The 27,672-nt window shown below is 39.2% G+C and overlaps 1 protein-coding gene across 1 annotated transcript in view; it reads right to left on the reverse strand.

The window, feature by feature from the left end:
* The window catches only part of egfem1 (EGF-like and EMI domain containing 1), a 63,918-nt gene that overhangs the window by 25,041 nt on the left and 11,205 nt on the right, over positions 1-27,672 (reverse strand). Inside the window, exons 5-15 of the mRNA XM_085795363.1 lie at positions 16,014-16,136; positions 12,195-12,317; positions 6,303-6,428; positions 5,783-5,905; positions 4,916-5,038; positions 4,575-4,712; positions 4,302-4,424; positions 3,778-3,900; positions 3,390-3,638; positions 3,145-3,273; positions 572-700 (exon numbers count right to left, since the gene is read on the reverse strand). Of these exons, the coding sequence (XP_085651489.1) occupies positions 572-700; positions 3,145-3,273; positions 3,390-3,638; positions 3,778-3,900; positions 4,302-4,424; positions 4,575-4,712; positions 4,916-5,038; positions 5,783-5,905; positions 6,303-6,428; positions 12,195-12,317; positions 16,014-16,136 (1,509 nt within the window). The remainder of the gene's footprint in view (positions 1-571; positions 701-3,144; positions 3,274-3,389; positions 3,639-3,777; positions 3,901-4,301; positions 4,425-4,574; positions 4,713-4,915; positions 5,039-5,782; positions 5,906-6,302; positions 6,429-12,194; positions 12,318-16,013; positions 16,137-27,672) is intronic.

Below are 27,672 nucleotides of genomic sequence, written 5' to 3' on the forward strand. Positions count from 1 at the left end.
TTCTGGAGTGTGTCATTGGTAAGTATACTAAATACGACCATAAAAACGATATTTTCCTTCCATTATGCACATGTGATTTGTTTACTGTCAGGTTGGAAAAGAAAACACCCTGAATGTTTCTTCAGCCAGGAAGAAAGATGAAGAAGTCCAGACAAGAGCAGCAAGATGCAGAGAAAGACAGACAGCACAAAGTCATGACACAGAACAGATCCTGCATTTAAGGGAGATTTTCTACTACAACTGTCATGGAAAGGTATGTTTGAGTCTGCTCCATGTTTTTGACAGGTACTGAACATCTGAAATGCTGTCACTGCAAATTGCTCTTGTGAAATACTGCAATCAAATGTTTAAAAACATTCAAATTAAACATATTCAGATGGTAAAATCAGTCTTTAATAGGACAATGCAAAGTTTAAGATGGCAACAGCAGTTATTGCCTTTATATCAAAGGTTCACATGTGTGAAAATGTTTCAAACCAGACCAGACCCAAGGACTGGTTGTTGCAGTCACACCCTTGTGTGTGAATGTCTGCTCTAAGAGTGTGTCTGTAGAGAAAGTGTGTATACAAACCATCCTCGCAGAGCAGGCCCTCTACCCCTGGGGGGCACAGACACTTCCCGGTCACAGGGTCACACGAGCCTCCATTCTGACAACGGCACAGACTGTTACAGGCCGGCCCATAGGTCCCCTGTGGACAAGCTGGAGAGACAGAGAGGAGGCAGGGTACACGGGGAAAAAGCAGTGACACCATTAGTATTATACTAATTGGATCATATTGTGGGAAATTCAAGGTCTGTGCACTGGTGGTAAGAAGTCAGTCAACACTTCCACCTTCCATCCTGTCTTTCCCCATGGATTGTGCCCCCCTGACTCTCCTAATCTCTCTGGCCTTGTTAGCAATTATAACATGAACCATCTGGCTGTTTAAGATGTGCTAGAGTGTTACAATCCATCAAGTAAATGTCTGCTTAAATTCCATGTCACACTTTATTCACAGCAGTTTTATGTCTCTCCGTGGGAAGATAAACTGCTTTTAAAAAATATATATGGATGCAACAGCATTATAACATAAAAATGACACAGAAAAAACATTATATGAATGGAATGAAAGAGAACAAAAGTGTTTAGTCTAACAAGAATAAATAATCAGATTTTTCTATTCACAGACTTTTTTTCATTGATATGATTAAGTGGTGCTATCATTCATGCCAGATGTTGTGTACATGTCTGGGGAAATATGACCAAAGTAAAAGAACAGCACAGTATAGCAGGGATATGCTGGATGGAGTCTGCTTCATAATAACAGAATTGATACCGGCTTGTTTGTTAAGGCAAGCTGAGGCACGATTGGACAACACCAAAACACACACACAGCTGTGATTTTGTGAGAGCTTTTAAATCTTACCAATCGAATGGTCTGTATGTCCTCATGTTGAACTTACTTTGTACTCACAACTTGTAAAGTTTAACTATGTTGCCATGCTATTGAAATCCTTATATTTTTTAATTTTCTCAGATGAAAAAAAAAAAAAAAAAGACTAAAGTACAACACACAAATACCATATTCTGCTCATTCAGTACATGAACTTCAGTGCAACTTACAGCTACATCTTCATTAAAAAAGAAAGTCAAGTAGTAATGGACAAAGTAGTGAAACATTTTATTTATTTCATGTTAAAAGACCATATGAGGTCCAAAATCATCACCATCTTTTAACCAGGCTTTGTGCTTTATAGACTGCTATGTTATTACCTACTGTGACTGTTCCCATATCCTTGCTTCAGGCAGTAACAAAGGACATCTGCCCCACCTGAAAATGCTGCCCGTGTCTAGACCCATCACCTTCATGGTGTGCATCTGAATACTGCCACCTGAGATGCGTGTTTCTAAAAGTGACAGATTGCTTCCAAGATATTTACACTATCCCACGTGGCTCTCTTCTTATGATTACCAGCCAGACTCGGGTTCAGACCGAAGACAGCCATTAATCATGGAGCTGGATGGGAACAATGGAGCCTTGCTTTCTAACCCAGTAGTGGACATCCTTGGCCTCAGGCCACACTCTTGCTGTGGGGCCCTGGCCTCACTCCAGTAGCAGACAGATTGATTCCCCCGGTGCTCTTGTGTTCAGGAGCCCATAAACAACTCAGCCTCCCACACAGAGGAGCCGACAGGTTTTGATACATGGCCCTGGATCCATGCACAGTGGGAGCTATCTCATCTCTCTCTATAACTAGACCACATTACTATGGGTAGCTCAAATAGACCTAGAGGAGGCTGTGTCCTGTGGGGAAAAAGTGTGTGTATGTGTATTGTACTGTACATTATCTGCTTGTCATGTATATACGTATATATGATCTGGCCATAAATAATTTCTTTTGATTCCCCGTCCATACACGTCTTAGCCACAGTCATTTGTTTTTCACTGCTACAAAATGAAAACCTCAGGTCCCTGAACTTTTAAAGAAATACTGTAGCTTGGAAAATGGCTTTAGAAACAATTCATGAGAAGAGCAGCACCGTTATGTACTGCTTGAAAGGTAGAGGCCATAGCCAACATCCAGTTAGCTTAGCATATAGACTCCACAGGAAAGCATCTGTCACAGCTCTGTGTGAAATGATCAAAATGAAAACTCAAGATTGTAGATCTTTTATAGCTTATTTTATTGTCTTTTCGTGACCGTAGTAAGTGTGATGTTATTACACAGCAATAAAGTGGCATTGGAATTAAACACATGAGGCTGCTGTTAGTTTCCCGTTTCATCTTACAACCATTGTTATTTTATAACTTTATCCAGCGTGTTTATTGTTACCATGATGCTGAATATTCTCTAACCTTAACAGAGTACTTATTGTAACCCAAACCACTTTCTCGGAATCAAGATACATTATTCTTGTGCCCTAAACCCAACCATTATCACAAGACAAAAGTTATTTGTTTTTCAATATTGATTTTTAAAAAGATTAATCTGTGGCATCTCCTGCCGCTATACTTCTATTCGTCATGTTGGAGGTCAGGGACAGATGGGGTTGTCTGGGCTGGAGGTCTGTGTTATGTGGGCTTGAGTGTGCTGTGGTATTTGTCAAGATTTAATGATGCGCATGACGCACAGACTCTACAATGTCCAGTAAACTGTACTTACTCATGTTGCAGATGATACCAGTCCATCCAGGTGAACAGTGACATCGGTCTCTGTCTTCACTACACACTCCATTCATACAGTCTTCACAGCTCACACTGCAGTCATCCCCAAACGATCCGTCCAAGCATACTGAAAAAGAGATGTGAAGAAGTTCCTCTTTTTCTCTTCAGAACTTTAGGTTTAGAAAATTTAATAGGAAAACAACAGATGCATCTTAGCGTCATCACTCGCACTCTTTACTGTACCTATGTGGCTGTCAAGCCGAAGTTCTCCCCTGCGGTCTCTCTGGATACCGAAATCTTTTTCATTGTCACCACCATCACTGTCATCATCATCATCATCATCACTGCCGTAACGGGTGTGCAAGGCTGCGGTGAACTGCAGTAGTTGAGGAGCTTTGCGGAATAACAGATCTGGTAATCTGTGGACTTCCAGCTGCTCTTCGTTTTCTTCCTCATCCTCCTCCTCTTCTTCCAGTTCTCTGCCATACAGAGCTAAACACAGCACAGAGTCAGGGTGGTGATAAAAATAGAATTCTTTCAAAACATTTGTTTTATTTCTGTTTACAATGACATTAAAATGATAGATATGACTGTGCTGCCTAGGAATAACTAAAACACTAATGTTACTCACAGATGCAGGAGTGCTGGTCCTGATCCAAGCGGAAGCCCAGTCGGCAAAAACACTCATACGTTCCCAGGGTGTTGACACAGTAGTGCTCACAGCCCGAGGTCTCTGCTAGGCACTCGTCAATGTCTACCAGATGAATTCACAAACACCACAGGTTGCATACAACATTTTTTTTTTTTTTTACCGATGATGTGCATGTTTAATGGAACACAGGTTGTGCAGGTCAAGCGTAGGTCAGCCCTGTAGTTTATCTCCAGCAAGAGGAAGACGTGAATGTTGCTTCACCTCTCAATACTCATACAGATGTGATACACACCTGGATGTTGCTCTTGTACAACTCCTCAGTGAGGAAATGCTCTGTTTCTAGTTTTCTGATCTAAAATAGCATAAAAACATCTCTGTCTGAGCAATCATTTAATTAGTTAATGTGCTTTGGGAATGTGTATCCTGTATAGAGCTTTGCCAGAACATAGAAAACAAAAAAAGCATCGAGACGAGGTAATCTGCTAACAATCCAAAACTCTTACCATCACAACCACAGCCGTCTGGGTTTAGTCTGTGGCCGGCTCTGCAGCTGCACTCGTAGCCGCCCGGGTAGTTTCTGCAGAAGTGACTACAGCAGGATTCCCCACTGACACATTCATCACTATCTGAGGAAGGCACACAGCGATACAGAGATGGTTTCAATACAAAGAAAGAAAGAAGCTGAAAGTCGTACATGAAAGAAGACTGAATGAAAAGGAATAAAAATTAAATATGGATAATTAGACTATGTAGAAGACACAGACAGATAATCTTACCTACACAGGTCTTCCTGTCCTGGTCCAGCTGGTAGCCGTGGTTGCAGGAGCAGAGAGGGCCATTTGTGGTGTGCTCACAGTGATGGGAGCAACCGCCGTTGTTTTTCTCACAGCTGTTGACGATCTCCATCTCAATGCCTGGAGAAGAGAGGACAAAACCACAAATGTAGTGCTGAAACATAAGGACAAAGTTGTGGGGCATTTCTAGGTAATGAGGACTTTGCGGTTTATCCCAATCTTGTCATTTATAGCTACAGAAGCCAAGAAGGAAAAAAATAATGTAAGATGTGTTCAGCTGTAGTTGGACTTTGTGGTTTTACATTTCCATTGGGTTTACTTACGGTAACATTGTTTGCCATCTGCACCGAGTTCAAAGCCTGGATTGCACACACAGCTGAAGGAGCCCAGCACGTTGACACAGCCATGGGAACACCTGGCATGGCCTGAACTGCACTCATCAATGTCTATAAGTGATGGGTAACACAAGACACAGACATGCATGTTTTGAGGTCATACCAAACCATAAATCGAGTTTATAGGAAAATATATCTATTTTGCAAAGATGGAAAACAAGAGGACAACAATATTGAGACATATCCAAATTTCTGAGCTTTTTAAATGTCATGACACATGTCTTCTTGTCCTCAAATCTTTGACTAGAATTAAGTAACCTTAACCTTTACAGCCAAGTTGACATTTACCCTCAGAACCAGAAAGACTTGGGTCATTATGGTTCATACTGCAACAGAGTTTGGGCAATGCACAAACACACAGAGTAGCAAATGTTAAGGTTTTGGAGCTGGGTTTCTGACACCAGAGGTTAATGAACTAAACACATAATGTCACACTGATAAGCCACCATTACAAAAACTGTTTCCATATGGTCATAGAAATAAATCTGCATGTGTGAATGATTGTAGAAGATACTTTCTCAAGCAGGGTCAGATTACACTTAGCTTCATCTCTCCTCTATAGATGTTGGAGAAGAAATGTAAATGTGAGTAATGTCTAACATCAGCCTCTCAACTTAGCACATGTCTGTTGTAACTTTTGGAAAAATCATAAATGTCACCCCCTGAGACTGTAGCACATCCTGGGGAAGGTATTTCTCAGCCTGTTTGAAATATGCGCTCTCTAATTATTTTCTCACTTTGTATATACAGCGTGTGTGTGTGAGTGAGTGCATGTGTGTGTGTGTGATTCCTCACCTTCACAGTTCTTGGCATCTCCAGCCAGTGTAAAACCAGGTCGGCAGCTGCACTGAACCCGACCATCGTCCGAAAGACACAGCTGGGCGCAGCCTCCATTCCTCTCATTACAGGGGTCCCTCACTGACACAAACACACACATCCACTAAGACCGGAGCCAGGTCAACCCAGCAGGGGACTCTCTGACCCTACCGGTTAGTTCACGAGGACAGTTGTGATTTTTAACACCAGATTAACATCTAAATTCTCTTACAGGTTTCCCTCCTGTGTGAGTCTGGTTATGATACTGTATCTGATCCCTCATAAAACTAACAAATAGATTTATTCGAAATAGAAATTCAGGTGGACAAGTCTGAATCACACTCTTTACTGTGCAGTGACCGCTTCCAAAGCAGCATTTTACATTCCTTTCCTTTTCCTACCTTGCATGCCAGCAGTATAGCCACATAAGTTGTGCAATTATGCTTTGATTTGGTCATACTTGTGCATTATGAGAACATCTGTGGGCAAAATTACTTACATTCGCAGTGTCTCCCATCTCTCTTCAGCTGGTAGTTCTTTCGACACTCACATTTGTAGTGGTTGTTTCCCATGTCCACACACTTGTGCTCACATCCGCCGTTCAATACTGAGCAAGAAGTCACAGCTTAAAGGCAACACAGACACGCAATTTAAAAATCGGAACCCGCCAAGGACGACAGATATGATTGAATCAGTTGGCAACCTAAAATGGCTTTAACACCTCAGATTCTGAAGTTGTGTAATTACGGAAAACACTTGGGTAAAAGCTGCCAACTGGAAAATCACATTCAAGCTGGGTCCAGTGGGTACCCCTGGTTACTTTCTAATGATATTTCCATCCCATTTCTCCTGTGATTTAACGATGTGCCAAATATGAATATCAGCCGGGTGCCTTCTGGGTGCTCTACACACAGACATGATGACACAGAAGGGCTGTAAAACTGAGAGACTGACTGGCTCTTAACATTGATGACTTCAACAGACACAATTAGCTACCCCTCTGCCTCCATCTCTATCCTTTACCACAAAGCTACAAACGTCAAATTGGAGAGAAAGGATTAAGACTAAAAAAGTACTGATTTTCACCATTTAACATTTTCTCTCATTACCTAAAGGTTTTATTGTGCTAAAATGGGAAAAGTACTTTGCCACATTACATTACTCCCTGTAGGTCATGTCATGGAATTTCCCACAAGACACTGTAATCAATGAAGCTTAGTTCTACTATTCTTTTATTGTATTAATCTAAATACAGAGGTGGGGATATTCCCCCATATGTTCTCTCACACTAGATATGGTCACTTTGGAAATAAACCACAAGGTGTGAATGAGGAGACAACAGGGACCAGATGTTCACTCTGTATGTGAGCAGGCCATTAACCATACTCGCACATCACAGTATGTGAGAAAAACTTAACTGCTCACTGTGAAACTTGAAAGCTGTGTTAAAACATGAATATAGATCTTTGTATTTGTTAAGCCATAGAGTTGTAGTCAAAACTATGGAGACACGATGTAATGTCAAATATTTTTTTAATGTATTTTTTATCCATGAAATCGGTAACTTTTCAACTTTGAAAAGTTAAAATTTAAACTATATTTAATTGCTATTTTTTAAGTAGCCAGGAATCAAAGAAAGTTTAAAATGACAAGAAATTATGTTGTGCCATCTCAGGCTGTGGAATTTAATATTTTATTACAGTTTTAATGTTTTCCTAATCTTGTCAACCCTGTTACCGACATAAACTTTACAATTTACAGTATTTCTAGTTAGAGATTATTGAGAATATTTTCTATATATAGTCTATATAGTTTTAATTATAATGGTAACAGTTTAAATTCAATTTTTTAAAACATTTTTATCAAATTAATGACAACAACAGGGTTGAAGTTATGGTAACAGGGTTGACAAGAGTAATAGATGAGAGGACACACATTCTATTGTCTACACTGCAAAGGTAACAGGGTTGACAGTAACAGGGTTGACTATTTCAAGCTAATTTGCCCATTGCTAGCTGAAATAAATGCTAGCTAAAGGGCAAACTGTGTACTTTGAAAGGTAATTACCTGTAGATATTGATTATATTATGAGAAATAGAAAATTGTTTAGATTTGTATGTTAAAAAGTGGTAACAGGGTTGACGTTGTATGCTTGTCCCCCCCGGTCCAACCTTGAAAAACCATCAAAAATAGCACACAAGAGATGAGAGAAAGCTACTTGTTACTGAGCTGTTAGCATCCTGGGTAAGAGATGATGCAAACTCCTGTCAATCATGTCAAATCTGGGATGTACCAGTGTTTTTCTAGGGTTTTTTGGTTAGGGTAACAGGGTTGACATAAAATCAGGGGACACCGATAAATTGGTAAATATTTATAATAATTGATATATATTATTACCAAAAACACTGTTTTACAATAAGATCATACTTAAAACAATATGTCAATGTGAACATTTTAACATTTTGCCAACATTTTACATATTAAAAGTCCTGTTGACGTACAACAACAACAACAGAGAGGGACAGGCCAAAAACCTCACCCTCATCAGCATGAAAGTCATTTTAATTATTTAAAATTATATTTAATTTACTTTAATTTGATGTTATAGTAAGGAGAGAAGAAATGGTAATGTTATATTTTTTGAATTACATATTAATTTGTTATTATCATAATTTTATGACTGATTACTACTTGGGACGCAAAAGTTACCGATTTCATGGAATGACCCCCATACTAAATGTTGGACTTGGTTCCTAGTTATGTTTAAATTACTAATTTGATGTTTTGAAAAATAGGCTAATGGACTCTTGCTGAGTGTGAGTTGAGAAGAATGATACCACTTGCATCTTGATTTCGTTTTATGAGTCATAAAAGATAATTTGCCATTTTGCTTTGCCATGACATTGCCTGGCAACCAGCAGATACTCCAGCAAGTGACCGGTCCTGACCAAGAAATCCCACAGCCTGTTATCATTATATAGTAGGGAGGTTAAGCCCAAAAAATAGGCCTTTGACTTCAAGTCATGATGCAAAGGTCCCCTTTGGCATGGAAGTACCTTAGGGTCATACAAATAAATCTATCCAAAGACACAAGTGAGATCACACTTTGTATCCAAAATAAACACGTTTTTAAAATGCCTTTTTTTAATTGAGAAAACGCATGCTAAAAGCACATTCCATTTAGAATGTCCATAGAAACTCATGCAGATCCCCTGATGCCTTCAGCTCCTGGATGAGATCTACAGCTTCTGAGACAACATGGAGCTGCTTGTGTGACCGGATATTGGGCTTTATTAATGTAAAAACATTAATAAAACTATACTGATACTGATTTGTTGAACATCAGACGGAGTGCAACAAATATAGCCTACAAGTAGTTAAATAATAAGATGTAATTCATATCACAGTGGTGTCATGAAAGACCAATTAGCCAAATATTGTGTTGGTCAAAATATAGGCCTACCTATAACTAGTTACTGCTTGTGTATGTTGATTTAAAAAAGTTGAATTTACATGTATGACCCATTCTGGGTCATATTAGAAGTCAACTTAAAGTCAAAGGAAAAATGTTTTTACTGTTCTCAAATGTAAAAATGGGTCACACTGGACCCTGTACATTATTCAAGGCTTATATAACCTGATACTGAAATCATTTTACATTGTGCTCCTAAAGTAAACTAACAGATTTTAGCGTAGAGCGCCCTTAATAAGCCATGTTCAGCTTTTATATAGGGAAGTTTAGGTTCGCAGCTCCCACATAAAGCATATGATTAGGACTGACTTATTTCACCTGCGCAGTATAGCTGGCTAAGATCCTCTCTTAGAGTAATGTTGATAAACTGGTAAGCTTCATTATTTTTGGTAGATTTTTACTTTTGTGAATGCTTGTTAATGCTCATCTTATCAATCTCATGGTGTTACAGTATCTTTATTTCTTATTTCAAATGAGCCATAATGGAATGTCTTGACTGGACTTTAGGCTTCCTATGTCAGTCCACCCTACAGATTAAAAGGCATTAGATCCCTGTTCATCATTCAAATTGAGAAACAATCCTGACATATTGCAATCATGTCACAAATAAGCTGTAGATAACATCCGGGAGCTGAAAACATTGTAGTTTCTATGGACATTCTAAATGGAATGTGCTTTTAACATGCGTTTTCTCAATTAAAAAAAGGCATTTTAAAAACGTGTTTATTTCGGATACAAAGTGTGATCTCACTTGTGTCTTTGGATAGATTTATTTGTATGACCCTAAGGTACTTCCATGCCAAAGGGGACCTTTGCATCATGACTTGAAGTCAAAAGTCGCTTAACCTCCCTACTAATATGTCAGTCGCTGTTTGGATTAAAAAGAGATATAATGTATGAATGTGTGAGCTTCAGAGGTGTTGACATGTGAATATTGCTGCCCTGGAGCCATGGCTAGCTGTTTCCACTCTTCGTGCAATGCTAAGATAACCAGCAGCTGGCTACGGCTTCACATTGAACAAACAAATTAAACGTGTATTTCTCAAAATGTTTCAGTATTCTGTAAGGGAGCAATTTGCTCTAACCACAGAAGCCTAATTCTTCGAGCTACACTTTATGTTATTCCCCTTTGTCACTGAGGGAACATTTGGAAAGATTAATGTGGGGAAAAAAAACATGTGGAGAGGATAAGAGAGAAAATTATAGCTGCTGCGCAGCGATGGGTCGGGTCCGGGCTACTTTTGGGCAAATTTAGGCAATTCTGAGCAACAAACAGGAGAATAGGAAGACAAGACAGTTGACCTTATAATGTTCAGTTTGCATCAGTTGAGGATTGAACCCACAACCTCGGGAACCAAAGCCCATTGGCTATCGCACTGAGCTAATTGACAAGTGGCATTCAACAGTGGCTTCACAAATTGAGTAAGCCATTCACTGTCGTGTAGGCAGATTTGAAACCACAGTAAAAAGAAAAATCAGTTTTTGAGGTAAAATAATGATATGTATTTGTCAAACATCTACTATGAATCTAAGATGTTAGGAGCCTTCGCACATGGTCCAGTCCAAGCTATTTGGATTTATAATTTAGAGGCTTGCTGTGATGCGACCATTAGGACAATTGTCTTGTGTTTCGTGTTGAGGACAAGTGACATTTTGATCTGTCATCATCATCATCATCACCCTTGCTGGGTCTCGAACCCACAGCCTCTGACACCAAGAACCAGCCCCTAACTCGCTGAGCTAATTGGCTGGTAGTGAGACCTGCTGTGTAGCTTCATTTATCCACTCAGGCGAGTCAGTGCCCGGGCAGCTGTTGTGATGAAATGGTCAAATTTCAGAAATTCTGTCATCTAAACAAAAATCTGATAATACATAAATTGCATCTTGACAGCATGAAAATGTTGGTGATTTGTTTTTAATGATAAGTGTTTTGCTTCATAAGAGAAAATCTGATGTTTAAAAATTCCACACTCACATTGATTGCAGTTGTTCCCATCAGAGCAGAATTCAAAATGTTCTCAAAAATTCAGTTTTTGAATTAAAATTCTGATATTTGCCAAACTTCATTAACCATGACTCCAAAATATTCTCTTTTTTTTTCAGGAAGTTTGAAAATGTATTTAGCAAGAATTTGATGGTATATGTTTACAGTAGTGTTTACAGTCAAACGTTTTCATGCACTGTAGGCTCAATTTTTGCTTAATCAAAAATCCGAGAAACAAGTTTTGTGGAGGATGGTCTGGAGATGCTCTGTAGCAAGTTTGATGACAATTGAGCAAAAATTGTGGGAGGAGATACATTTTAAAAGTTTTACAGTTATTGAAAAAAACAGAGTGATGGACTTCATAATTTGTAATGAGTTTAAGTTGACAAAAGTTTCAGCAGTATTGAGGCTACATTGTGGTGAAGTTTCAACACTGTAGCATCTACCGTTGGTTTGGTAGGAATTTTTAAAGTTTTTAAATTTAAACGCTTATTGTGCCCCCCCTAGGAGGGGGGGGCACATGTCCTTGGAGTTGAGTGAATCTGGCATGGGGTCAGATGTTTCTGTGAAGTTTGGTGAGTTTTCGCCCATGGGAAGTATGACTTCCTTGGAAGAAGAAAGAAGAAGAATTCCTAGGAATACAATAGTGTCCCGGCAGCTTAGCTGCCCGGACCCTAAAGAAGAAGAAGAATTCCTAGGAATACAATAGTGTCCTGGCAGCTGCGCTGCCCGGACCCTAAAGAAGAATTCCTAGGAATACAATAGTGTCCCGGCAGCTTAGCTGCCCGGACCCTAAAGAAGAAGAAGAAGAAGAAGAATTCCTAGGAATACAAGAAGAAGAAGAAGAAGAAGAAGAAGAAGAAGAAGAAGAAGAAGAATTCCTAGGAATACAATGATTACCACAAATGTAATAAATATTTCTGTTTACTACATACCAATGCAGGTCCGGGCATCAGAGTGCATGCGGAAGCCTTCACTACACTCACAGCGATAAGAGCCCGGTATGTTGACACACGTTTGCTGGCATCCTCCATTCAGCTCCTCACACTCGTTTACATCTGAACAAACAGATAGTATATTTTTATATACATATAAATACCGTATATGATACAAAGAGTTTACAGACAAATGTAAATTTAAGAAAAGGACCTCTTGTTTACAGAACAGAGTATCGCCTCAAACCGCAAGAGTACACAATAACCTACACCAATCAGGAGCCATTAAAGACTTGTGAGGAATGTCACTCTGGAAAGTCTAACTTCAAGCATCCCAGTCATAAATGTGGCATAATTGGAAGCCCATTTAAATGGCATTGTGCCTTGGGTCCTCTATTGTGTTACAAAAATTGGAGCTTTGCCGAACAATGCCAGAGAACTCTGTTCAGTTGTGGGTAAATAACATTTAAATGAATGGAAGCTTAGATTGAGCTGCATTTTAGAAACAAGACATTTACTGCATCCTTTATAAAATCTCACATCCAACTTTGTGGCAGTCCAATTAAACCTTCCATCTGCAGTGAGCCAAATGAAAGAAACTGAAAAACAAGTCCCCAGTGTTATAGATTTCAGGGTTGTAATTGCATAATTTTGTATATACATATATATATATATATATATATATATATATATATATATATATATATATGTGTGTGTGTGTATATATATATATATATATATATATATATATATATATATGTGTATGTATATATATATATCAGATCTGTTTCACCTTTTTTTAGACATCTGTTTCCGAGCAATACATGTGCAGTTCAGTTGTCATGTTTAAGTGTAACCATCATCACTCTTAATTATTCAGTAATGGAGAAAAAATAGAGAAAGTTTATACTGGAACGATTCTGTATGTTCCTTTCAATGGCAATGTTAATGACTTGCTTCAGAAGCATATACCACGCTGACCCTGTACTCCGAATCCTCTAAGAAATTATATTAATGTCTTCAGTCAGTGAATGATGAATGACTTCAGGCTGTTGTGCAGTAGTATGTGTGCAATCAATTTGTTTCCTGCACAGGATCCATATGTTTGCACTGCACATGTGTCAGACTGAAGCACATGCTCCACGGAGACAGCAAGTTGAGAAGACATAGTACCTGAACGCTCCATTCAAGGACCATCAGACCTTTTTTGTCAGACATCTGGATAACACATCACACATCCTCCTGACCTCCTCCCGCTTGTCATATGCAAATCACTGGGGCTTTTTTAGCTGGCACCATTGATGACAGAGTAAGTAGATGTGTGAGGAGAAGGCAAAACAGTGTTGCAGTTTCATTTTCTTCAAGAACATGTGGTTCGGTTTATTTAAGCATGCAGGACTGCCATCATTTAGGTACCTCAGAGGTCAAAGTACTTCCCAAGTAGTGCAAATATAAGAAATCATTTTCAGATAGATTGCGTGCATATGCATGTGTGTAGCCTATTCTTTCTCTGAAATCTAAACTCTGCGGCAGCCGCCTGGGAACAGCCCTCTTCAAAATGATGTCAAGACTATTTTAATTAGTTTGTGTCCAATAACAGGGGCTAAAAGGAAGGGAGGGGGCTCGTCAAAGTGGGCGACTTTACCCGCTGAAAGAATCCTTTTCATTCCCTGCTTATAGATTAGTGTGATCAGGGTAAAGGAATTCATATCAATTTGCCCTGTTTGTATAGACAATCAGAACCACCAATGATGAGCTACATATTCATGAGCGGTCCCATCAGTCTGGGCTTCTTTTCTGCTTTAACACATCAACTATTGTAGAGGATCCCTAACAAACAAAACAACAGCCGTAAAGAGGAGGTTTGTCAAGGTTAATATACTTATTGGTCTCCTCATGTGAGAGGATTTCAATGGGAGACACACAATGGGTCCTTTTCACCGGTGGGTGAGGTGGTGTTTGTGGAAGCAGGGTTGGGAGTGGTGGTGGTGATGTCGGAGGTCACAGGGCCATGAGTTTTGAATGGTATCATGTGACACCGTCTGGCTCTAAGCAGAGCTGCTGAGTTAGCATCTACAATAAGACAAAGTAGCAGATGAGGGGGGCTCAGCTTTGGTGGTAAAAAGAAATGAACAGATGGTCGACAGAGGGAGTCCCATTGGGAACTAAATTTACCAAAAACAAAGGAAGATCTGAAGCACTGAAGTGTGACCAAAATCTAAACATGTGTGCCTATGCAATTAAATAATTTATACCTAAATCAAAGTGTTTTTTATTAAGTGGTCTGTCAAATTAAGTGGTCTTAGTTATCTCTCAGTTTCCATAATGCCATACTGGCTTTAAAAGTTTCCCAACAATTCAAACTCTGAAAAACAACATTGTTATTTGCTTTATTTCCCCATAAATAGGACCACACATACAATTCACCCCAAATCTTGTAAAAGAAGAACTTCACAACTGCTGATGCTACTTCCGTTTCTCTGCTGCACCAGTAACCTCTCAGACTCTAAATTATTACAGATTGACAATATCCTGCCCTAAAGGTTGAAGATCAGGGGCCAGTGTTCACACCTGTAGCTCTCAGGAACAAATGGTCCGAAGTGCCCCAACACTAACTCGGCATATTTCTGTCGGCTGAGGCTGACAAACTGAGAAAGCATGTTGCCTGAGAAGGTTATTAGAAAGGTATGTGCTTGCCAATATGGCTGGTTCAATCCTTTGCAGGCTGAAGTCTAGACAGTTAAGTAGATCCTCAGTAGGTCAGCATAGGCTAGTGAATTTAAATGGAATGACCTAGATTTGGCTGTAAAACCACAAAGGCCGTTGAATTACTACAAACGGCTGTACTTTACACAAATTCATTGAATGTATCAAGTATATAGAAAGCAATTGGTATTAGTCCTCAGTAAATATGGCATGCCAGTTGTATGGTGTTAAAAATGCATTAAAGGTAAACTATAGAGCCTTGGAACACTAGTGCCACAATGGCAGAACAATGTATTTTAATGACTTTCTCTCCATATTGTTTTTGCCATGACCTGTAAGTCAAGGCGATGTGAGTGATGGAAACAGCCGAATGCATCTGTAGGTCCCTTTTCAATAGCATTGCCAGCTTGTCTACCTCCTACTGAGGGAGAAATGTTGAAGAAGCACATAACACAACTGCAAGCGAGAGCAGAGAAAAGGGGAAAAGGCAGTAAATCTTGTAAAAGCGCACAGCAACAGAGGTGATCTGAAGCACATTTCTATCAAAGGCAGAAGAAGACCCCAAGCCAATATAAATATGCATCTTTCAGTGCACTGAAACAGGCTTAGCAAATGTTTTATGAAGTAGAAAATTCAATAGTCATATTTCTTCTGCTTCCAAGTTACACTCAGGGTACATTTAACTGAAAATCATATTTGTTCAGACTAAAAACTTATACTTAAACTTAGTTCAGACTTGTGTCATCCTGCTTTGTTTCATCGATCACCCTGGCTTAAGTGACATATTGCTGCATCACCGTCGTCGTAGAAGAGTGTGAAACTATTGGTAGAAATACATATTGCATCCCCTACATGTGTCTCTTGCGTTGGTATAGAGGCAAAAAAGTTTACAGAGCACCTTCAGGGTACGCCATTGTTTGCAATGCACTGGATAATTTGGGCTGGTTTGGAAACAAAAGCAGGCATCATAGACATCAAATAAGTTCATTCATGCTCTACTCTGAAAAAACAATTCCATTCACAAAAAAGTGCAGGAAGCCCCAGCTGGGCAGAGAGCCTGCTCCAGTCCGTCTGTGTTTATGCACGTTAGCTACATCCAGATGTCCATCTTACCGTGACATGCTTTGCCATCTGGCCCCAGTCTACTGCCTTCAGGACACTTGCAGTAGTAGCTGCCAATGGTGTTGCAACAGTACCCCTCACAGCCGCCGTTATCCACTTCACATTCATTAACATCTGAAAGAAAAGGATTAAAAGGCCAGTTTTACTAACAGAATGCACAGTTGATACACAAAACGCTGCAGCTAAAACAGTTGTCATGCCCCCTTCTCATCTAACCTGTCTTTGCAGGGCTCCCTCTATGTTTTAGTTTTTTTACCTTCTCAGCAAAAATGATAGCAACAGAGCTTTTACGGAGTTTGTTTTCCATCATCAATTTGTACATCATCACTGTGACTGTACTGACTCTCAAGGTAATCTCTGACAGAATCACTTTGATGTCATAGTTTAATCTAAACTTTTGTTAGTGGGTCTGTTGCCAATCTTTCAGGACCAGTGCCCTTCTGGATGTAAATATTAAGAGAAGGAGAACCTATTATTTGTTATAGCCATATGATAAGCCGCATGTTTCAGTTTGCTCATGTGAATGAAGATGACAGAATTACTTATATCAAGACCAAAGAAAAAAAACTGGTCTGATCTACAGTATTTCACTCGTCACCACAAAGCATATGCAGGACACTGTCATTAGCATCTAAATCTAATCAACTATTAGTTCAGTATATAATACAGTAAACATGCTCCATTATCTAAAATCAAACATATTGTAATGAACTTTCATCTGTATCCTTGTGTAAACTGTTTGAACTGCTGCTACTGCCACTGTGTTCTAGTCCACGTGGCAGCAACACAGCCAAACTGTTCACCAATGATACAGTGTTGTATGCTTGGTTTGGAAAAAAGGAGAAGGTGACAGAGAAATACATTTCACTTGCACGGACCCCATGTCACGAAGAAAGACTAAAGTAACAGAGGGCGGAAGGAAAAGATATTAATATAAGTATTTTGTCCCCATCTGTTAAAGGATTTGATGGAATCCCTTAGCTTTGCGTTGAGCAATACTTTGTTTATCTATTAACAACAGGAAATTTTGGAAGCACAATTTGGAAAGAGACCAAAAACAGAAAGATGGGATTAAGTAGAAGCATACTTGAAAGTAACAGGCTGTTTGGCAGCTTGTTTGTGTATGACAAGTCAAGAAGGTCTGCCTTTATCATCATGACGTATCAAATGACTATGGCTTTTCTCGAAACAAGGAAATGCACCTGATTATTGCCAAGCCTCTAATTAAGTTTTAAAACATTGTTTAAAAGTGTATTTAAATCCCAAACAGTTAAACTCATTGCCCAGAGTAAATACAGCATAGAATGCACTCCAAGGCCCCTCTGGTTAAAAAAAAGAAGAAGCCTATCTGTTTTAGAGTTTATATTGCTAAACAAGTGATCTGGGAGCACTTGCAGTATCCCCCTGTTGGTCTGTTCAGGTACTTGTCACCTATGAAGCAACAGACAACCTGTGCAGTATTAAAAACAAAACACACGATGGGGTATGAAAGACAGGCCTTGTTGCAACAAAAGATGTTTGATAACGTATCTGTCTCCATATGTGTGCCCATTGGGGGAAAAAAAACTAATTAAAAAAACTAAAAAGTATGTGACTATCTACACATGGGAGTAATACAGCATGGTAATTACACAAAACCACAGCAGTCCATTACAGTCAAATTGTCTCCAGCTGACTGTGTGAGATGGTTTATTGATTAGTAAGATCATTTGAATAGATGGGAGGTGAAGCACAGTAGTTTACAATGGTGATGCTGAATTTATTACAAACACGTGAATTTCCCTTTTATCTTCTCTGTCAGAGGAGGAGGTCAGTGTTTCTCCTACCCCTGCCTTGGGGTGAGGTGGCAGGTTGACGCTGACTGTAGTAACAGCTTTCAGACAAGTGTTACAACTCCCACCCTTGATTATTATAAAGTTAATTTGTTGTGTTAAATTCATTCATAATTCAAATTTTATCTTCTGAAGAATTCTGCAGGACCTCAGAAACTAAGGATGGGTCGCCACATTTGTCTCTCAGGCCACACCCACACTTGGTTTCTAAGGGCAGGCAGGGTTGTTTCAGGACTTTCTATTACAGACCGAGCAATGTAGTGGCCCTAAATTGTCATATTGAAAAATAAGGAATATTTCTCCTTTTAGGATTGTAAGCATGCATTTTTCATAATGTGCTCTGTTTTCCTTAGCAGAGGATAAAACAATGACATTGACACTGCACCTTTTCAACTCCTCCCTGCCCTGCCTCAGCCTTTACAAGCTTTTCCTTACACAGCACATTCTACTTCACTAGGGACACACACACACATACACACATAATTGAAGCTCCACACAGAGAAACAACCCTGTTCTGCACTTTTCATTAACTCATTTTGAGGTGACGTGGGCCCTTAACCTCAGGCCCCTTCCCCCTTACACATCCTCACTTTGATCCCACAACCCCTTGAGAGCCCTAATGAGCTCTCCATATCAGTTCAGGGTCATTTGCCATCACCAGCAAATGCCAAGTGGGAAGAAGAAACACAATTGGAGAAACATTCATTCACACCCTGCCCAGGAATTTCAGAATTTAGTTCTGGATAACATGATGTTTACAAGGTATATTGCTCAGAACGAGACATGTTAGCAATGCCTACGTAATTATTTCCGACCAAGCTACTCATTATCCTTCGTTAAAAAAATTAAACTAAATGCAACCTCAAAGAGACACAGTAATCCACAGTTTTATGATGCAGGTTTATGAATTTTGCCATTTTTCACTTTGTGGCTTGGCCCGTTACTGAAAGTCATCAGTCACGCTCTGCGTCTCTGGCCTAACTAGACCACCATCAAATGAGCACAGTACTGAACTGAAAGCAATTTAACATGAGAAGGTAAAAAGGTGACTTTGAACAATCACATGTGCCAAACCTTCAGGAAAAGATTTAACTATGAAATGTATCATCATTTGGGAGACTTCAGGGATTGCACTATGAAGATAGAATGAAATATAAGTAGCATTAGTTTACTGTTCATGCAGCCAAAAATACCACAGTGGTTTGTGTAACAGTCAGTGTGAGGGAAGTGGAGAATATTGTTTATTGGGAGCATAAAGCAGATTTATAGCAAGGCAATTATCACTTTTCTTTGGGTATAGAAATTTCAGCAGAATAAAAATCATGAAAATGTCACAGAAAAATGTGAAAATGCAGGGTTTTACACTCCTGGATGAGATCTGCTAAAGAGATTTGATTTCACATGATATCTCCACACATTTTGAATATATATTCAATGGCTTTTTAGATGGTCTCATAGGATTAACTTGGCAAAAATGGCTGGAGCAAAAAAGAAGCATTTCCTATTGTGGCTTAACCCATTAATGTAAAAAACAGTCTTCCTAGCCTCGTTAGCATATTGGCCAGGGTCACACAAGGTTGGCCAAAGTTGGTTGCAAACACAAACTTCAAAATATCCACATAGTCACTGAAGTAAAACTGTGAGTTTATACAGTCTATTGAAATTCATGGACTTTTAGCCGAAGTGTCCTGAGCTTTGAACGGTTTTCTCATTGTTGAACATAAACTAAATTGCTAGAGTAGAAAAGTAGGCATAAATACTTCCAGATGGGGCAGTGTTCAAGCCTTGTGCATAACTGCACCTCTCAGATGCGCACTGGGAACCATGACCTTGAGTAGTTTATTACTTTATTAACTCAGTACTTCTCAGCACAGCCGACTCTTCTGTCTCTCAGAACCCAGAAGCAATCTACTTACCAATAAGTCTGACCCACGGTGGTGGAGCATTTCGTTCATGGAAACGATCCTGTTTGACTTTGAATCTGAACAACGTTACTAATGGCACATGCTGGCATTAAGACCTCTTGCCTTAGTTCAGCTGTCGTGACTTTGGATGCATTACACAGGCCACCCTCAAGTACCACACACGCATGCATGCATTTATTTCTAAACGTTTCCATAGACATGCCCGATGTCACAAGGGGACCTTTTATCCTCTGAGATAAAAGGTCTGAAAAGTCAAAATATGGTATCATCAAAACAAGTAAGGGCATTTTTTTCATATGCCTCACACACCATAAGCTTTATTCCTACGGCAAAAATGCTTATACTGTATTTCTAAGATTTTAGATGAAACTTCCCCTTGTGATTCTCTTGGAAATCTGACATTATATAAGCATCACATAGTTTATTAAAAATGTTATAAAGTGCTATGACTCTAAACTGAAGCATGGGACTCCCCAAGTATCAACTCCCTCACAAGGCCTCTCTCATGCCATCAATATTTATTTCATTGATAGATTGGAAGGACAGGTGATACTGTACATACTGCATACCTCAACTCAAAGATTTTTTTGGAAACCCTAACCTGAAAGTATTGTTGCACATCATAATTTTCCTTGACTTTTTAACTCAGTCTTCCACCGACACACACTTTATTAGAGGTATTGAATAAGAGAATAATCTCTTACATGCAGCCCTGAAATACTTATGATGTCTTTTAAATGAAGATTTCTTGAAAAAGATTATTCTTCGCTCAGAATGAAATGGAAAGTGTTGGTCTCTTGTTGCTCTATGAATGGAGGTTCAAAATTGTTTCCCATCAGGCAACAGAGAGAAGGGACAGCTGCTTGAGTGCTCTTGTGCTCTTAGCAGATAAACATCAGCCATTGAGACCTGATTCCTGCTTATCTCATTAGGTGTTAGTGACATTACTAGTCCCCAACAGTACTGTTTCCCACTTCCTCTGTCTAAAAGAAAGAAATCTGAAAGAACATGAACATTAAATACATTTGCAAATGTTCAGCTTTCTCTCTGTCAGATGTTTTTAACTTTAAACAGAGAGAGAGTCAAGTTCAATAATTGAATCAGCTTGCCTCAGCCACATGGCATGTCTCTTAACCGTGGTCAATGAATGTGGTGGCTTTAAAATATTAGTATGCCATATCTTAAAGGGATAGTTCACCCAAATTCAAATTTCACTCATTATCTACTCACCCTCATGTCGACTAAGGGCTGGGAGAATTTTCAGAGTCCTCCGTGCCTTCTCTGAGTTACAGGGGGTCCGCAGCAGTATTTGTCCATGATGGTTGTGAATGGGGCTCACTTTTCTTCGTCCAAAAAGACACACCAAAAAACATCCAAGTACCTCCATACTGCTCGTCTGTAATGTCTCTCTTGTATTGAAGCCCCGACATGAGAAATTGTTCCGAAAAAAAAAAAGTCTATATTTTAAGCTTGTTTGTAGCGGAAGCTCCCAGTGTCTCAGTTCACTGCTCTTCCTGTGTCTGCACTGACCGGCGGAACAATTTCTCATGTCGGGGCTTCAATACAAGAGGGACATTACAGACGAGCAGTATGGAGGTATTTGGATGTTTTTTGGTGTGTCTTTATGGACGAAGAAAAGTGGTATCCATTCACAACCATCATATGGACAAATACTGCTGCGCGGATCCCCCCCCCACTCCAAGTCCTTGTTCCCACATTTCTATTGGAAGGCATAGATAGAGAAAATGAATGTAAAGTAACTATTAATTATTGTCTGTGTCTATTAATGCAGCCAAGGTGGTTATGATTATTTAGGGAGCGAGGGACGCCTGTAAAACTATTACAAGCTACAAAGGTTCAACAATGTGCACTAATTTTGCAGGCTTTTTTAATTTAACTGGAAATGACACATTACCACAAGGAGATGACATATTTGATGTTGTAACATCTGCTCCCCAAAAGAGCAAAATTAGGATCTGTCATAACAGGAAACATCCTGTCATTGCTGTTTTGAACATCACAAGGGCTATTTCAGAGAGCCAGCTAATAAAGCCTTCTCTCAGTTTGTTTTACTGCTAATTATGTAATCATACTAATTTGCAAAATGTATTGTATCTAGATTATTTATCATTCATTTGTTCTCAGGAACTGTACTGCAGCAGCTCCATTGCAACTGTAATATGTGCAGTTACTGTTTTGTTTTTATGTCTTTGCTGTTGACTGAGGGAGCACTAAGTGACATGCACAAGGTTTGATGTCATGTGTATTTGGTTTGGATTTGATTATCTAATCAACCTCTGCTCTCGGTTCAGGGAGCCATCACTAATATCAATATGAATGTAGATCAGTTTGAAGATGGCACAGCCTCTATGCTAGTCTAGATTCAATCTGCCACTATCCAAACAGAAATTTGTCTGACTTCGGTCTACTGACTTCTAATCAAGGTACTTCACCCACCTCATATGAATAGCCTCCTATTAACTAAGATTTAAACCGGTAACACCTGATACACATAAATTAGAACATTTTATTTATTTATTTATTTTTCTTTTAAGCAGTATAATGGATAGGACAGATGTTAATGGGGAGGCAGAGATAGGAAATGACATGCAGCAAAGGGCCACTGGTGGAATCGAACTGGGGCCACTGTAGCAAGGACTACAGCCTCTGTACATGGGGTGTATATGGGGTGCCTGCTCTACCCACTGAGCTAAATGACGCCCCATATATCTGGAATCTTGTCTGCCATAACAGACAATGTGTTGCACTTCATTACTACAAAGATCATTTCATCAGAGGAAAGAAGGGTAAATCAAGATTCTTTGTAGACAGCTGAGAAGCAGCTGAGCAACATGATCTTAAACAATAAGCTTAGTAGCAGTCAGGATGAGAAGTGTTGCACTGAATGTAATGAAAAGTAAACTTTAGAGGGTCATACAATCAATCATGGCATTAACATTACAAAATAAGTCAAGTTGTCATTAGGTCATGAGTCAAGTAAGTGTGTGTGAAGAAGCACACGCTGTTTTATAATCTGTTGGATTCATATTAACAATGTGAAAAACTTGTATGTAATTGTTTCTGTTGCTTCTCAGTGCAGTGAGGAACCATTTATCCTTTGGACGACACTGTCACAGCCTTTACCACCTCCCTTCCGCAGCTCACATGTTTCCCATTTGTCCCTTCAACACAGAATTTATGCCCTAACATAAGAAGGATTTTCAGAGACAGTATATTTCATATTTCAAACTGGGACTGGTTTCTTCACTTACTGTTCACACATTTTTCATCTGTTTCATTTTTTCATGGCAAGAATAAAACTTATTTTGTTTCCTCACAGAACAGCATAAATAACCTGAATGATGAAAGCTGGCTGCTGCTATGTATTTTTTCACACGTATACTCCATGAATACATGTATTACTCAACTAATTTACTGATTATCAAATGTGTCATTCTTAAACAACATTCTCACAAACAAAACATGTGTCAATGGCTCTATCTTCCTAAAGGGGAGGAAAAACAACTGGAGCTGCACACCTGCCCTGAGAGTCCTGTGTTGACTTTTTGTACTATATCTCCATGAAAACTTCTGACAAATTGGTCTGGAAAAGCAGTTCCAGTTTAGTTCCCTTGCAGATAGGACAGAAAATGTCTTGCACAGAAAAAGGATGAAATGTGGCTGTAGATTTGTATGCAGGTATGGGACTACCTGGCATCACAAAGTAAAAATCTTTTTTAAAAAAATGAAAAAATGAAAAAATCCCCACTGAAAATAGATTTTAATCTTGGGCTAGATTTGGATCAGTCTCTCTAGTTTCTAAGAAACATCATGAAACAAATGTACTCAGTTACACAACTTCAAATTTGCCATTGTCGTAAATTTTACCATTATCCAGTCCCCCAATACTGTAAGTGCCTGTTAAAACATTAGCTCCCTACAAAACAATGAAAATTCATTCGGCTTCTTCAGATCCTTCTGATTGTTCAAACCTGGTAATGTCTGTATGTCCATGTGACTCGCAGATTTGGCTAGCTCAGCTCTTTGATAGCCATCTACAAAACAGCAAATGGGAAAAACTGCAAACACAGCCAAAAAATGACAATAAAGCTCCAGAAAGGTCATACTGAAAAACAATCATCTTCACTCCCTTGTTCTGTAGCCAGACAGCTGCGCTGTGGGTTCAAAAGTCAGATATTTATCCAGTGCTAGACTGAATGAAGTGTAGGCCATTATCAGAAGCCTTTTAAGGATGCATCCTTGAAGGGTCCCACTGGTGAATTGTCCTTCACAAGTTTATTTTCATAAACCTAATACTAACGCTTAAATGGAAATAGTTAACCCAAGTTCAAGGACGATGAACTGCTTTAAGCTGAGAGCACTCCACTGCCACTGTAGGAATCGCACAGCAAGTCTTGGGAGCACATGGTCAATCACACAGACCATTAGCTCCAACCCACTCACCATTAACCTGGTAAACAATGGTGCCTTAATGCATTTAGAGAGATGAGGGTGTGCTTCTTTAGAGTGTGAGAACTTCCCTGCCATATGGCAGCCATTAGGTTCCTAATGAGCTTCTTCCTCTGATAGCAGTACTAAACATGTAGCACTCGCACTGCTTCTTGTGTCCTCCTGTCTGAGCAGCAACCTTCAAGCCTGCTGGCATACAATTCCTACATCCACATAGTTAACGGTCAGACCTGAGGAATGAAAACAGGAATGGGAGGTGCACAAGGCTTAAAGAAAGCAACATTAGTGAATGACAAGTTAATGCTGCCATCTTAATCTTGCTGTTCTTTTAGACACAGCTATCTAGAGGAAGTGTCCCACCTTTGCATTTAGGATCCCTCCTTTATACTGTTTGATTTATTCACTATTTGTCGCAAGACTTTTTTGTGTCAGTAATAAAAAATAATAAAAAACAAAACCTCAAAGTGGAACAGCTGTGGCTGACATTGCATGTGGAAAAAACAAAATGTTAATGTCATTTATCACAGCAGCTTTGGTTGGATCAATAAGCCACCTGGGCTTTTAAATCTTCCTAAAGGGAAAGTTTTTTCTTAACATTTGGTCTGCCTTTTCAATATAGCAGATGCTTATTCTGACATGGCAAGAAGGAAAAAACTGTTGACAAACTTTTTTTTTAATTTGCATTTTTTTTATTTCTTCCTTTCTAATTTCTGAACTGAACACCCAAATGAGGGCTCATGTTTCATAGCTGCAGTTAAGTGGTTTAGCAAAGTTTATATCCATTACCAAAAGGTCTGATGTGTCCTCCCAGAAGCCTCAGTGGCTTTTGAGTTAGTTTTCAAGAGCTGATCATTACTGTATATTGCCCAGAGTATTATCTTCTTCTTATTATCTTATGTGCCATTCTTGGTGTCCAGAAAACATATAGGAATAAAAGTAGTGATTGCTCAGTGATTAAGTTCATGTTACACCAGACCTGCCAACTTTAAAGGGATTTGTTAATCTCTTAAGGTTTACAATGTTAATATAGTCTTCACTGAACTTTTCAGTAACCGCCAATAAAAAGCTGCTAGCCAAAGCAAAGACCAAGCTGTCAGAGGTAATCATGAGGTTCTTTATGAAAACAAAGAACATCATGATATTCACACCTCAAAAACGTCAGCACCACAGTGGCTAGCGACTGAATTTTGGGTTAAAGGATTCTTTGAAATGAGACCAAAATAAACAATACGGCTTGCCTTCATTACAAGCATATGGTTTCCATCATACCTTAATTCAGACTACAGTCTGCTGCACACTTTTCACACAATTCAAACCCTTTAATCTGTAAACAGGGCCTTTGGATTAGGCTCTGGTACCCAGGATTAAACTGTGTTATGACCAGGAGTCTTTGGTGCATCAATGCTATTGCTGACAATTATTTAGCCTGGAATCACAACAGCCCTAAAATTGTGTCCTTTTCTCTCAAAAGAAGTACCAGGGAAAATAGGCGTTTACAAGGTTCATGTCACTCAGGAGCCAAAACAAAATGCGAATAATTGACCTGGAGCTCTGCAGTGGACCATGGAAAGACTCAGAGAGGATAAACTGTGTGCATGGTATGTTACTTAAGTTTGGGTGCAGGAATCATTCCAAACCTGTAAAAGACATCACTGTTCCCTAAAGCTGTGAGAACAACCACAGGAGCTACAGGAGAGACATCATCTTCTACACCTTGCTTTTCAAAACGGAATTGGGTTTAACACCACAATTTTTTACCAAATTAAATCTTGGTCTAGAATTATTTACTTTTCCTCTGCTATGTTTTTGTTGTAACCACACCTTGAAATTTTGACTTGACTGCATTTCTGGGCTTAATTACTTCCAGAAATCTGAAAGAAAATATAGTTTCTTTCCATTTTGAAAGACAAATCCTTTCACCGGCTCTCTTTGGTAAGGTTCAGTGCAGGAGCAGCCATACCAGTAAAAATAATGCTGGGCAGACTTTTCCTTCTGCCTGATAGAAAGTCATTGGGATTTATGATGTTACTACCAGAGATATGGACACAGTGGAAGAAAGGAGATCAAACTCATGTGGCTAAAATCTATAGAGATCTATCAGATCTATAATAGACAGTACCATCTGAGAGTTTTCCCACAATGCAAATATTTTTTAACTACATCAAAAAGCAGATAATAACAAAAGCTAATTCAGAAAACCCACTCAATATGCTCTGAGATTCCCCAGCAGCAGGATGTTACAGTGGAAATGAACTGAACATTGTAAAACAAAAAGGTTTCGAGATGTAGGCTACTAGGGTAACACACAAACAGAGGCCCTGCAGTAAAATAATAAAAAAAAGACAAGAACAAAAGCTATCTAGTGTTTATTCTAAACACTACATTCTTTCAGTACCAAACATACAGACATAAACTGAAGAGACTGTGAGGATGAATTCCCTGAAGACTTTAACTGAGTCAGCATCTTCTCCCCAGGGTTTTATTCACCTTCCTTCCTCTATATACACACAACCCTGCAGAGTGAACCACTTTATGTCAGTCTATAGACTTCAATACAGTCAGTGACAGCTGCTGTTATATTACAACCATTAGATACCCAGGGATCATTTAATAAAATACTTTCAGTGAAGACAAATAAACAGCATTAAGCACATAACTCGACCTGCCCTGCTGTTCCCACAACGACCATATCAAGACATAGGCTACCACTCTCTCCACTCTATATCATTAACACACAAATAAACACAACTTAATGCACACATAAGAAAGCATCCATAGGCATAAACCAAAGAGGATGACAAAGAAAATAGTGTAGTTACTTGTGTCCAAATAACTACACTGTGGGCTAGCTTATGTACATGCATAGACATATAGGTGTGTTTAATTTAATAGGAAAGGGAGCCAGTCTTGCCCTTGTCCAGACATGAAGTCAGTGATTGAGGTAGGAATTGAGCCTATGGGAGACAAAACACGTTTATATGAGGAAGGATGATTCCTATGAGAAAAACTGTGATTTTTCTAATTTAAGCTATAAAGCTTTCTGCAGAGTTTCTCAAAGAAAATGACTGATGATAACACATATTCTCTACAAAACTTTTATTGGAATGTAATTTCTCACACAGTAAACTCTGTTTTGACTTTGGTTGTGTGTTCACAACCCAAATTCCATTTTTCCCCTTCCCTGTTTTCTCGGATTCAGGAAAATCCAAATAACTGCTGACATTGTTAGCTGTCTTATTAGATTGCTAAAACCTTGCGTACAACAGGACCCAGTCTTAGGCACTATCCATAATCACTCTTCTGTAAAGTGCTTTGAAAACAGCCAGGCTTCTTTAGTGAGGACCAGATGGTTTCTGTCCTCACTCTGTTGTGTGCCTCTTAATTTCATGCAGACCCATGCACCAATTTAACGAAAGCAAAGCC

Source organism: Trachurus japonicus, chromosome 13 (assembly GCF_045865225.1).
Source record: "Trachurus japonicus isolate A0001 chromosome 13, Traja_1.0".
Taxonomy (NCBI): Eukaryota; Metazoa; Chordata; class Actinopteri; order Carangiformes; family Carangidae; genus Trachurus; species Trachurus japonicus.